Below are 14344 nucleotides of genomic sequence, written 5' to 3'. Positions count from 1 at the left end.
GCGGTCCCATCTTTCTTCCCACTCTTTTCTTCTTCTTTCTTCCATTTCTTCCTTCTGTTTTCGGCGTTCTTCCTTCCTTTCTTCCTGCTCTCTCCTTTCGGCAGCCTCTATCTTCCGCCTTTCTTCTTCTTCTCTCTTCCTCTTCTGTTCTCTTTCTTCATCTCTGGCTTGGATATAGCTGATTAGCTGAGAGAACATGGCCTGCACGTCCATCTTCTCTGGAACTGGCAACCCTGTTGCCGACTGATCTTTCCCTAGATCCTTATCAACGTTTCCGGCTGACGAAACGCCTGCATCTGTAGAATTCTCAGCCCCTGGGCGGTCCATCGTATTGTTCGTTAACCTCTGGCGGAGACGAGTAGTTCTTTGCATGCCAATCTTCTTCTTCTTCTTCTTCTCGTGGCTGGCTATCGCCGAAGGAAAAAGATATCGAAATTCTTTTCCTGGTTTCTGGTTTCAGATCCCGGGGATCGCACCCCTCACCTGCTTCCGTGTCATAACGCGTGTCCTTTTGTCCTTTATCGTCCGAAGTTAATAACGCCCATTGTTAATAAAATAATAAAATCCTCTAATAATTCTGCTATGGAAAAATGCTATAGTCGCGACAAATTATTTCACAATTACACCATAAAAAACACACAAAATGGTTCTAGCTACACATCGATTGTATATTCAGTTAATTAAAATCACCGTACAAATTACACATTAATACTTTAAATGAACACGTCTTTATAGATTCTTATCAGGATTTTCAGTTACAGGTTGCAATTATTTAACTTTCAACAAAAAAATCTTAGTTCCCCCTTAGCGTTAAATTCTGGTACCCTGTCGTAGACATTCGTAGGCTGAAAACTCTCTTTAACAACAAGTATTAAATCCCCTTGGGTAATAGACATAACTGATTGTTAACCATTACAATCAAACTTAATAAAATTCACATTGAGTAGATAAGCAACTAATTAGAATACTCGTGACCTCCAGGTTCCTTACTAGCCTGCCTGTAACATCGTTCTACGAGCCTAATTCCTATTTGCTTCCTATTTGCCTACTCTTCTATTTGCCTATTCGTCGATTATTCGGGCCTACTTTTTATATGCCTACATATTTATTCGCCTACTCGTCCCTGTTCGGGCGCCATATTTTGTCACGGGCTGCTAATTTAATAAATAATCTAATTAACTCAACTGACTCAACTGAGCTGAGCTTAGCAACGCAACATCGAAGAATCTCTCGCCTCACCTGCTGGGCGAATTAAACATTACATGAAATATAATACGGTCAGGATAAGTGCCTATCAGTCGGAGTTACCAAGAATAAACCTAGGAGGATTTGATTTTAAATACCTGAAATGACGTTACATAATACTACGGTGTTTCTGAATATACATATATATTAAAGCACAGATAAATACACATTACATCTTGCCCTCTTTCACTCGATCTCACATTCATTCTCTCATTCTATGGCATATTGCGACAATATGACAAATACAAAGGTTAGATTAATTACTACTTTGACCATACTCTTGCTATGTCTTGGCTACATTGCCTTTTACAATTTATCGTTCAGGATTTTAAGCATAAAGTGAATAATTGTTCCTTGTGCGAACCCCTTCTACCTTTTCTGAAGGTATAAATATATTCAATGAACTATTGTTTGCCGTTAACATTAACTCTCATCTTTAACATTTGATTACTCCGCCGGAAAACAGATGTCTAGGGATGCCATAGCACTGATTTAAGTTAAGCAATGATTTGATTTACGCAGATTCGCGGTAGATTGTCGTCATCTCTCTCACACACGCACATGGTTGGATCTTACCTTCGCTGCATTCCCTCTGACCTGGGTTGGGTGAAAGTGGTCCTACAGTTCTGGAAGGCCTCCACACTCCCGTGTTGCACTTCACGGTTATCCTGGTTTCACTCGTTCACTTCGCAGGGACGTCCAGGACGGTACACGTACACTGTCGACTCCATACGACAACTTGCACAATAATAGGTCAGTTCTTCGCGGTCACTCGTAAGTACCGATACGCGACTTGGGCGATGAGACGAACATACGCGATGAGCCATTCGCGGTTTCACATGAATATCAAATGTTATTAACTTTCACTACTTTGGACGTTGTTTCGGACGATTGACACAGGTGGACGTGTCTGGCGTTATTCTCACATAACCACACGTATGTGCACGGATGCGTTGACGGCGAGGGGGAGAAGGATCCCCTGGTTCTATTCTGCTCTACTCCATGGCTCTGAAACACTCACTCGAGGAAAACAAATCCAGACCTCGAGTCTGCTTGCAACTCGCAGCTCGGTCGCGCGTAGCTCACACTCCGGTGGCGATTGTAGGCAAAACTGTGTAAAACTGTTTCAAATCATCCCTTTTATTCCAGATTTGAACGTAGTGACGCGCTACCCTCTATGATCAGGTGCTTGTTTATTGTTTCTGGTGCTTTGACCGTTGTCCTCCTATCCTGGTCAATGCTCACTCCGGTCCTTAACCTTTGGTAGCAGCCCCTCGCGCAGAGATTAGGCTAACTCTTCCTCCATTGTAGTCAGTCACGAAAAGCAAAGGCATCTCAGTAGGGTAGCTTCTCCCTTTCAATTCAGCGATGAATCTTTAATAATTCATAACTCCCGTATTTCTGTTCTGATTAGGCTCAAATCTTGGAATCAGTACTTTCATGATGTGTTCTTCCGCTGGTTGAAATCTCATCAAATTCGGTCCATTGGTTTAGAAGTTGCATTTTTCTTGTTATTCCCATAAGAATGCATGTAAATCCGAATTCGGGCGAAAAACGGTGGTTGAGCAAGCTAGTGTTGGCTAAGGCAGTTCGCTAGACACCTGTATTCGCGACGGATATTAATAATACCAATTGCAATTAATTCCTACTAACGGGCAATTAGATTAATTACTTGTCACTCAATATTTGACCGTTATATAGTGTCTATTAGCCAATCAGATCATAAAGTGCACTACGAGTATAAACAAACATTGAACTTTGAACTTTCGGAACCTTTCACGTGGGCGTTTCTCTGAACAAATTAGTAATAACTATCCACGGATTGCAACACTGGCGAGAATCCACAGGTTTCAGAGCGCTGGACCAATGGGAAATCTCGGGTAATGGGGTGGAAGCGTTCAGTTGGTGAAGCACCTTGTTTGAAACTCTTCACACAGGTGGCTGCTTAGGGGAGGATATCGAAACATGTCGTCCACGCTTTTCCTTATTTTCGCTTCTGTCTTGGCCAGTGTGGTTTCGAGTTCATCCGAGGACCTAAACAGTGAAATGGGTGAGTAAGAAACTATCATATTTGCAGTGAGACACCATGATATTCGTAGAAATGATGTTGATTTTGAGAACAGAAGTAGTTTCTACGATAATAGTCGTAAGAACTATGATTTTGATTTGATTCGGTTTATTTTACTTCGCATTTCTGCCACTTTTCGCTAATCTCGATGTGGGTGAGTGATAACGAAGGGACACTCACAAAGAACACACACGTAACCGTTCTCCGTGGCGGAGTGGCAAGCACAGTGCGCTACGAAGTCAGAGATCCCGGGTTCAAATCCCGACCTGGGCATGGGTGTTCTTTGTGAGTGTCCCTTCATCAATTTCATTATATCATACCTCATCCTCATCTTCGCGATTAGCCAAAAGTGGCAGAAAAGCCAAGTAAAATAAACCGAATCGATCACTCAGTCAGGAACACCCAAGTTCAGGCCGGAATTCGAACCCGGGACCCCTGACACCATAGTACCCTGTGCTACTCACAACGCCACGGAGGTCGGCAATTTTGATTTTGAGGACAGGCGCACACAAGTAGTTATGACGATAATATTTTGATTATGTGAACAGATACACACAAGAACCTGTTCTTAATTCAGGTTCATTGCATATTTTAGTGCACAAGCATCATAAGATATTTATGAAACTTAAGATAGATATTACCATGTTTCCATATTGAATCGCCTTATTACCACAAGTGGGCAAAAACATTTCTTACACCTGCCCTATTTCTTTTGCTGTACGTCGCTTATCTTCTTGTTAATCGCGACGATGATGATAGAAATTAACTGATAGAAATTAACTGATGTAATGAACGATTGGACTAGCATGACACCTCACTGCTCTTTGGCACGTTGAGTCGTCGAGTCACCTTCTCACCACCGAAAGGTCCGGGTTCGAGCCATGGTCTAGGCATGTACGATCTATTGTGAGTCCCCCCTTGTCAATATCTTCTAGTCTTCATTCATCCTCATCGTCGCAAATAGTCTAAAGAGGCAGAGAAGCGACGAAAAATAAGAATAATACAAACATATCCCTGTTTCACCAAGGATTCGAACCTAGGACCGTCCTTTTATTATTCATTTGTATATATTTCGTTACATTTTTTACACATAGCTTTTCTATTCCTAAATTTTCCCCACTTGCTTTATTGAGTAATAAGTAATGTAGTTTTATTATTTTATAATATTTGGTTTCCAATTTGTTTGAGGTCCACTTTATGTTCAAATAGGCTAATCGGGACTGGACCTATAGTTTAAAGCAGGGTTGATAAAGGTCCAGCAAGGTTCCCTAACAGGACCGGAACATTTTCTCTCGCACAATTCAAATTCGGTCCAACTTGAGTATTGTTTCACTTCAATACGCAACTTGGATTGTATTTAAGTTAATCCGGAAAAAAAAGTTTCCTGTACCAATTCGATATATTTTACATACAAAAAAGGTTCTTTACGGTTCATTTACGCATGCTGATTTTCTCTCCTGGGCAGGAGTGCCTCCACGATGACGTAGTGGTATCGTCGCCGCCTTGTAATCAAGGAGTCGCGGGTTCGATACCCGGTGGAGGCACATAGTGGTTCGGATCCAACTTTAAACTGTAGGTCCAGTCCCGATTAGCCTGGACCTTTAACAACCCTGGTTTAAAGTGAGATTCGTATCACTATGTGGGTATCGAACCCGTGTCCCCTACATTACAAGGTGACCACGTTACCACAACGCCAGTTTCCAGCTTGTGAATTTCATGACAAGAATCAACAGTTTATGTTCATCATTTTCATTTATTGTGATCTTACGCTCTTACGCGCTCTCACCTTTGGTGTGAGGGGGTCCCTGGTTCGATTCCCGATATGAACCCAAGAATTCTATTGTTGAACTTGTTGGCAACTTATGAAAACAATAGTATAGGGCTTGAATCCTGGCCTGGGCATGCCTGTTCTTTGTGAGTGTTCTCTTTCATCATATCATCATTCATCCTCATCTTCGCGATTGGACAAAAAATGGCAGAAGAGCGAAATAAAGTAAGTCAAGTCAATGAATCTATGATCCAAGTACAGATAAAGAAATGCGTTTCTCTCCTTTCAACAGATCGATGCAGTGTCAATCACAGCAATTCGAATATTTGTTTGACCTTATCTGTGTTGCTATGGTAATGAATGGCTAATTCATTTACATGTTTCACCTATTTTGTTCAAGCGTGAACAGTTTCAGGAAATGCACATGGTTATTGGGAATGTTTAATAAAAACCCAATGAATACAAATGATGCAAAATGGATGATATTATATTACATTAGTTCGTTCATTAGCTGGTTTGTTTTTTGTAAGGTACCTCGATTTAACCACTGCCACACTAACAGTTGAATGACGCAATGAAAAGTCAGAAACAAAAAAAACGGTTGAAACACGCACAACAGGTACCAAAATTCGATTGTGTATTGCTTTTAGTGAAATTTGGAACAAAGATGCGCGGAAAAAAAGCGAAATAAATTTCTGATTGTTAAAACAGTGCAATATTGTGCGGAACAGAAATTTTGACTTTTATATTCTTTCTGTATCATGCTTTAATACATCCTTTATGTTATGTGCTTTACTTCCTATCCTTTGTTTTTGTTACTTCAAATCCATGGAAGGAGGGGCAAGGGGGTGCACCGTCCCCACCCTGGAAAATGAAAATCAAACAAAAAAATATACTTTTCATACATATAATTTCATTTTAGCCACAATAATATGTGTTAATTATTGCGTGAACATGATAAATTCAAAGTGAAGCAATTATTTTGTTGAGGGGACGACACTCTTATGGGGGAAAATGTGCCTAGTTTGACCCCGTGAAAAAAAAACCTTGCTTGCCCCTTCCTGGAAAAAACCCTGCGGATACCCCTGGTCATATCCTTATTATGGGGTGTAAGGGTGTGACCTTTTTCAAAGATATCGACTGTCAACTCTACTTCGCCGACCTCTGTGGCGGAGTGGTTAGCACAGCGCCTTACGATGCCAGGGGTTCCAGTTTCAAATCCCTGCTTGGGCGTAGGTTATTTTGTGTGTTTCTGCATAAATTTCATTATATTATCACTCATTCTTATCTTCGCGATAAGCCAAAACTGGCAGAAAAGCGAAGTAAATCATTCTTGTTTGATTGAATTAGGTTATTTCACGTTGCTTTTCTGCCACGTTTGGCTAATCGCGACGATGGGAATGAGTGATGATGTAATGAAATTTATGAAAGGACACAAAGAATACCATTGCCCAGGATCGGATTCGAACCCGGGACCCCTGGCGTCGTGGCGCGTTGTGAATATCAGATCATTCATTCAGCCTTCTTAACTGTGCGTAAATGTACGTTAAGGGCATGCGATACAGTCTCCACGGGACTCTTCCCAAGCTCTTCCGTCCGTGGCAGTGTGCCAACTTAGCTCTCTTGGAGCCAGATCTGGCTCTTTCGTGCACTCGTTCGGCTGTGAACTGGGACACCCACCCCCTTGCCCCATTATGATGCCATCACTGGTTCCGGTCCACATAGACCAACTTTTGTCATAATTATACATTTTGCACGTGACGTGTTATTGTTATATTGGCTGCGTCGCCCCACTCTCTCTTATCTCCCCAGATACTTCTTCCTAGCGCCATGTTTGACGTGAAATTGACATAATATTGTTATCAGGGAATTCTTTATTTTCGATTTCATACGACCATCGGTGGTTTATTGAGATGGGCGATGCCGCCGGATCTACCGTATATGTTGAAAACTAAGAATAAATTGTCATCAATTTAGAGTTAACGATAAAGCAGTGCCCCACCCCTTTGACAACTAACATTACCCTAGCAGGCACTTTATCCAGCCTTCGTAAATCTAGCTCCATGAAACTCAGTTTTAACTCCATTTAAGGTGAAATTTAGTTCTTTTATGGCCATCAGGTTTGGCAACACTGCCAGGAGGCAAGGAGAAAAGCATTGATCATATGGGAGTATGATTTGATTCGTTCTCTTGGCAATATAAAACTTCTGATGGAATAGAAAAAGATGTCAACGGGAAGAGGGCAGTTTGAAGATGTATTTCACCAGCGGAAAAGTCGTAACTTCCATTTGATTAGCCGTAACTTGATGTTGAAGTTGATTCCCCATAAGGAATACCTAGTCTGGCCATAAATACTGTTACACACTATTTTGTGAGTAAATTTAATATGTTTTCAGATATGTAAATGTTCTTTTAGTATGTTACACTTACATATATTACACACAAATAGCACCAATCAGTTTTCAAAATGTACACTTTTCGCCCTCACACAGGCTCGACGTCTCCCTGGCCAGGCATCTATTGCAGCACGGATGGTTTTCATGGGAAAGTCCACCCCTGCTGCTATCAACGAGCACTTTTAACTTTCAATTATAGGGTGCCTCTTCTTGCACAGAGTCCCCTCTAGCTCTGGGCGCAGTTTGTAGTCCAAGGTACTGAGATCATGCTATCAGATGGCCAATCAAAAGTGGAGGTGAAATCGAGTACACTGGTCTCCAGTAACTGTCGCTTCATCCTTGCCTTATGAGCTGGGGCAGAATATTTCTTGAACATCCAGGATTGATTGTGAAACATTGTTTGGTTCAACAGTGTCACGAGAGGGTCAAGGACACTTTCCACATACACTTTCGCACGGCTTTTAAGCCCACTTCTCAAAAATGAGGCCTGGTGGAACTCTCCCCTCACCCCCCACCAAACCATGACTGAGAAGGGGTGGTGGTATCTCTGGTTTTTGGGAACTCTCTCACAAACTTCTCGAGAGTTTGAAGCATACACCCTTTCATTTTGGCGGTTAAAACTTTATTCAGTGGTGAACAATGCCCATTGGCAACTTATCGCTGCAGGAGCCGTCTCGATTTCAGTTCCCTCTGCTTCTTCACTTGTGTCGTCAGGAAATTTCCAGTACTCCAACGGTAAGCTCCAATTCCAAGGTCTTCATTAAGTACCCTGAACATTGAATGTTGTGAAATGTTCAGCTCCTGTGCCATTATCACTTGCTTCCGGATGGGATTTCGGCGGATGCAAGCCACCACTGCTTTAACAGCTGCCGCTGTTCATATGGTGTGAAGTCGACCAACTCTTGGACGATCTTTCATGCTTCCAGTCTCAGTGAATCTCTGGATTGTCTGATACACAAACCTCTTGCTGATTTTCGGGATTTTTAGGGGCTGGAAAATCTCAGCGAGTGACTTCCCAACCATATGCAGAGCAATTACGGCTGCTCTGTTTTCATATTCGCCCCACTCCATGCTAAGCACAAGAAGATACGCGCTTGCTCTTTCACAGCTGAACACACAATTTTCAGGAGTGATATTCAGCACAAGCATGGTTCATGAGCCTGACTTCCGGATGTACAGTCCAAGTCGAAAGTTTGTAACAGTATTTATGGCCAGACTAGGTACATAGGATTCCGAAAATTCTTATTCATCATATTTTTCAAACGTCGTGTCCAGCTTAATAATCAACATAAAAAAAAAACGCTCCCACTTGCAACATTAAGATAAATTCATACTCTTGGATACACCCAGGTTTTTCTTTTTTAAATGCACAATTGGTGCGTAACTGTAACTCATCCCCTTAAATCATCCTTGTAAAGCTTTAATTAAAAAAAAAAAACACTTTCTAACTGTCATATAACTGCAAATTTGTGAGGACATCCAAAATTACTAAAACGGTGAACGTCAAGCCAATTAGCTACCACCATCAAGTTATTGATACACCTTCATTTCAGAAACTTATAGATGTAGTTGAGATTTACATTAACAACTGTAAGTGTATGCTGGGCATAAACAGCCATATGTTAAGCTGTAAGTCCAATAAAACTTTGTTGAGTTGTTACCATTAACTAACAACATAGAAACTTCTCTAAAAGTTCGTAATAAATATTCCTGGGGATCTACTCGTTCGGCCACCGTGGTTAGTACATAGCGCTACGACGCCAGGGGTCCAGGGTTCGAATCCTGGCCTGGGCATGGCTGTTTGTGAGTGTCTATTCATCAATTTCATAATATCAGCACTCATCTCCATCTTCGTAAATTAACCAAAAGTAGAACAAAAAAGCGAAGTAAAATAAAGCAAGTCAATCAACATACAAGTACACTGACGGTACTCTTTGCGTCGATAGTTCGTCTCAATGAATTTTCAGTTCGAATTGTATCATTGTTGACTTACAACCAACGACGTATTCAGGGGGGTACATGGGGTCCGGACCCCCCGAAAGACTTACTAACAAAAATTAAATAATGAAATAATAAAATAAGTCAAATTAAATAATGGCTCTGGGCCGAGATAGCGTGTGACAAGGTTCAGATGCCAACATTTTCGTCCCGTAATGTCTGGCTTATTTACGCACATATATTTAGCATGTAGACAATTATATTTATATTGCATAACGAGTTCTGACCTGTGTTATAAGAGTTGTTCAAAGTTGTTCACGCGGTATTTCGGCCCAGAGCTAAAATGAAAGCACTGTCCGTGTTGTTTGATCCAGGGTTATTTATTTCTGCCCAACTTATTGGAAGGCAATGATTATATTGGAATCATACGGTTTTGTATGATAGTACCAAAGAAGATTTATGCAAGATTTATTACTACTTATAATAACATGCATAAAATATTACCAGGAACTTTACTTCTCGTCATCTAGATCTAACATCTTTTTTTAATGTTTAATAAATGTTCAATTCTTTACCTATTTGATATTAATTTCCTTGTTCCTTGGCAGGGCTTTTTTTATATAAATTTTGCCGACGTAAGCTTCACAATGAATACGTGCTATTATAATCACTTTTCTTATATCGTCACTTTACCTATTCATGTAATAAGAATATAATATTAATTAATTTGAATATTTAAATTAATACTATTTTTATTAATTTTATATAATAATTATTTAGTTTAAACATTATTATTATTATTATTATTATTATTATTATTTTGAGACACTTGGATCGGACCCTCCCCCCGAAACATATTTCTAGATACGTGCCTGCCTACACCATCTGTAGTGTACAAGTGGTACAAGTGTTGAATATCTGAGATTATAATTCTTTTTACAGGCCCTCACATATCGCCCCTTCTCCCTCCCGCATTGCGGGGGTTGCGAGGGGGGGTGGACTCTAAGCCACTGGGTGTATAGAATTCAACACGACGGTTCATCAAGGAGTCCCGGGTTCGATACCCGATGGAGGCACATTGAGGTTCGGATCTCACTTTAAACTGTAGGTGCAGTCCCGATTAGCCTTACTGTGCATAAACTGTGCTTAAAACACCAACTCGCTCAATCAATCAACGGCTGTTCATAACGTGACTGTGGGTGTTAAGTTCAAGTTTTTTTAACTTCACTGCTAAGTGCCCTAACAACCGAAGGAACAATAACAAATAATAAGTTAATGGCAGGGCACGACTAAACTTATAATAGTCTTATTCTTCGGAATAGAGATATGCCAGGTTCTGATTGGTACTCATGAAGCAGTAGCTAACCCCTCCGCCGCGGAGACCTTGAAGAGTCCTTCCCCCTAGTCGCGTTTCTGGCGTCAACGCTGTTCATAACAACAACAATGAAACCATAACGTTGCTCTCAACGTTTACAACAATTAATACACCATTAAGCCTTCTTTCCATGATATGAAAAACTCAATATGCTGACCAAGGCAGAAATTTATTTTATTATAAAACATAAGCTAAACGTAACGTTTCAACCTTCTAGCAAGGTCTTCTTCAGACTCTGCACCAAGTACAAATGAAACAAGGTACAAAACAGGAAGATGTGCTTCCCGATGGCGCAGTGGTAGCGTCGTGGCCTTGTAATCAAGGTGTCCCAGGTTCGATACTAGGTGGAGGCACATAGTGGTTCGGATCCCACTTTAAACTGTAGGTCCAGTCCCGATTAGCCTTACTGTGCATAAAGTGGACTTAAAACACCAACTCAATCAATCAAAACAGGAAGATATATACATACACAAAAATCACTCCAGAAAAGATATGCAAAGTGCTTAGGAAAGCGGGCATTAAAACTTACAGGAAGGGAGGGCTAAGCATCTTAAGAATAGCGAAGAATGCAAACAAGAAAAAGGAAAACAGAGAAGAGGAAGGGATTATCTACGAAGTGAAGTGTAAAGAATGTCAGTGTGTGTATATAGGAGAAACGAAAAAGAGGCTGAAAGACAGGTTGAAACAACATAGGGATGATGTACGACTTAAGAGAGAGAGAAATGCGACATTTAAACACACGAGAGAAACAGGACGTGACATAGAGTGGGATGAGGCTAAGCAGATAGGAAGGGAGAAGAGAGTACTTGTAAGAAAATGGAAGGAGGCCAAGGAAATAGAGAAGAAAGGAGAGGAAGACACAATGAACTGGAATGGGGGACTGAAGATAAACAAAGAATGGAAGAAGGTGTTAGAAAGATTGGAAAGGACAAGAGCGAAAGAGGAGAGAATAAGGAAGAGGAATGAAGAAAGAAAGGAAAGAGAGAGAGAGAGAGATAAAGAGTCCAACCACTTTCCAGATGAAAGGAAATGTTTAGCTAAATCGCCTGTCAGGTGAAAGTACAGTTGAAAAGGGAACGCCACCTGCTGGAATGTTCAAGAAAAAACAACTTTCTAATAATCTTGTGTCTAGAGGGGAGTGATTTTTGTGTATATAGGGGCTATCCACCGGAAGGAAGTGCCTTCGCGCGGACGCCATACTTGTAGCACAACAACTTCCGGTTCGAAGTAAACTACGATCAGGGCTAAATAATCTTTCATGGATCTCTCTTCATCCATTTCCTCGCGATCTTGACGCCAAAATTATTGCATTCAAGCTGTCAGGCGTGAAAATTGGAAGCCCATTAGCAGGAGTAGACTCCGCAGTAATGACAACGGATGTGCAGGAACGCAAAAGGTCGGGACCTGAAAAAAAATCCGTTCCGATCCAGACTTAGGAAAATCTAAATAATAGAGTTTAAAATTAGTTTATTCCCTACATAATTTTTTGGTACTAAATATCCGAAATTTATTGAAATTAGCAGTTTTTATTCCAGATTTGCAAAATAAATCATCACCCGAGGGTGAAATGGTGTGTGTAATTAACATTTTTTAGTATCGGGCAATTTTGAATATTTTCCGCCCCTATAATCTCTCAATTTAGTAGGGAAATAACATTATTTTCCCGTTTTGAACGTCAGGACTTTAATAATACCCCGTCCTTATTCCGTCCCAACCAAAAATTTTGCGCCCGCACCCTTGCACTTCATTAAAAGTAGAAGAGAAATCATTCAAATCTCGATTTTCGCTCTGTTTTAGTGATATGAGCAAATGTATTAATTTTCCTTTCAAAAGATGCTCGGTCATAGTCCGTTAGGTTACACGTTCCGTTCTTGAAGAACACACGAACTGTATTAAATTTTTGTGTAACCAGAATAATTTTTTTTTTTTTGTGTATCCAACCAAAGAAAGTAATTTTTGTGTAACCAGAAAACTAAGTGCGGGTACTATTATTAATTTTCGTCTTTTGCAATGGAAATCTCTTCAACATTGATAGAGAATAAGTCCTAGGTTTGAACACTGGTCAGGCAATGGTGTGTCATTGTGTTTGTCCCATCATTAATTTTTCCAGTTTATTATTCATCGTCATGCTTAGCAGAAAATTGACTTAACATAACAATGAGCGTTTTGTATTTCTGCGTTCAAACCGGAACGAAACCAGCAAGTGTGCATTACCGCATCCCTCTGACTCGCCCTGAATGAAGAAAGAGGAAGATGCGCCTTTTCCGCTTTTTTATACGAGTATGTTCGTACATCTCGCACTTTTTCACTTAAAACATAAATGCTCCAAAGATTTACATGCTTTAAGCGCTCTCGCTGTGTAGGAAAAATTACTTTCTATTAAATATGTAGGCTACAAATATCACCAAATGCAACGACGATCAGCAAATGGATCTCATCCTGGAATAAGGCCGTATTACTTCCTAGTTGCTCATCCAATTGATATGCAAAGGCCTCTACTTTGCCCAGATATCTCTTATTCTCCTCGTCGTCAAGTGCTTTTATATGATCCATTTCATCCGATATACAAGACGAGAAGAAAGGCCACAAGTACGTGCTTGAATTATCCGGCCACCTTGAACCGGAAGTTGTTGTGCTACAGGTCCACAATCGATTGTGCCGTTCGATATATTTTTGTTTACTCGTGGATAGCCCCTATATATATCTTCCTGTTTTGTACCTTGTTTCATTTGTACTTGGTACAGAGTCTGAAGAAGACGTTGCTAGAAGGTTGAAACGTTACGTTTAGTTTATGTTTAAAAATGAAATTAATTTCTGCCTTGGTCAGCATATTGAGTTTTTCGTTTACAACAAACATACCTTTTATGAGCAGAAAGGCATCGGATAAAGGAAACGATTAAAAAGTTTGACAACAATAAGTAGCTAATAGAGAATTGACTTGATTGTTACAGCTAGATATCTCACTCGCAACTCTCTTAAAAGTCACAAACCTATTCAGGAAACCAATCAAGTATCGCACATAACGAAAACAGTTTGAGTAACCAATGAGAACAAGCGAAGATAGTTCCTATCTCCTTTTACAAATCTCTCAGCACAAGATTTCGCACGTTCGCCCCCCTTTCTTCTTGCAAGATTTATTAGGTGCATGTTGAGCAATTTTCTCCTCTCCCCCTCCTACACATTTTCCTAAGGGGTAGGGGCGTATTTTGTACCAAGAATCGCCCCCGGGAGATAGTGTTAATAACCCACAGGGCGTCGTTTGATGAAAATTCCTCCTCGTGGATAAATAAGCATCTCCATTGGCAAACTTAATAATATCCAGATTCCAGGGATAAGCGAAGAATAAGCTCCATTATCTTGCTGGCCGAGAACAATGGCGTAGAAGGAAATGGGACATGATGGGTAAATCCTGAGGGACGAACGTGATAATGCTCTTCAACAAATACAGTGTCCTGGCATTGATTTTCAAGTGAAAGCAATAGTGTATGCCACCCACATGCTGTTTTCTTTTGACAACTAACTAACTAACTCTCTAGCCTTCTTAAACCCGAAGG

The 14344-nt window shown here is 40.5% G+C and overlaps 1 protein-coding gene across 1 annotated transcript in view; it reads left to right on the top strand.

Annotated features, from left to right (window-relative positions):
• Positions 1-3158: 3158 nt before the first annotated feature.
• LOC146002869 (uncharacterized) overlaps positions 3159-14344 on the top strand; it is a 29464-nt gene continuing 18278 nt past the window's right edge. Inside the window, exon 1 of the mRNA XM_083140886.1 lies at positions 3159-3295. Within this exon, the coding sequence (XP_082997012.1) occupies positions 3211-3295 (85 nt within the window). The 5' untranslated portion in view covers positions 3159-3210. The remainder of the gene's footprint in view (positions 3296-14344) is intronic.

Source organism: Lepisma saccharinum, chromosome 19 (assembly GCF_977018435.1).
Source record: "Lepisma saccharinum chromosome 19, izLepSacc3.1, whole genome shotgun sequence".
NCBI lineage: Eukaryota > Metazoa > Arthropoda > Insecta > Zygentoma > Lepismatidae > Lepisma > Lepisma saccharinum.
This window is presented reverse-complemented; position numbering and strand designations above follow the sequence as displayed.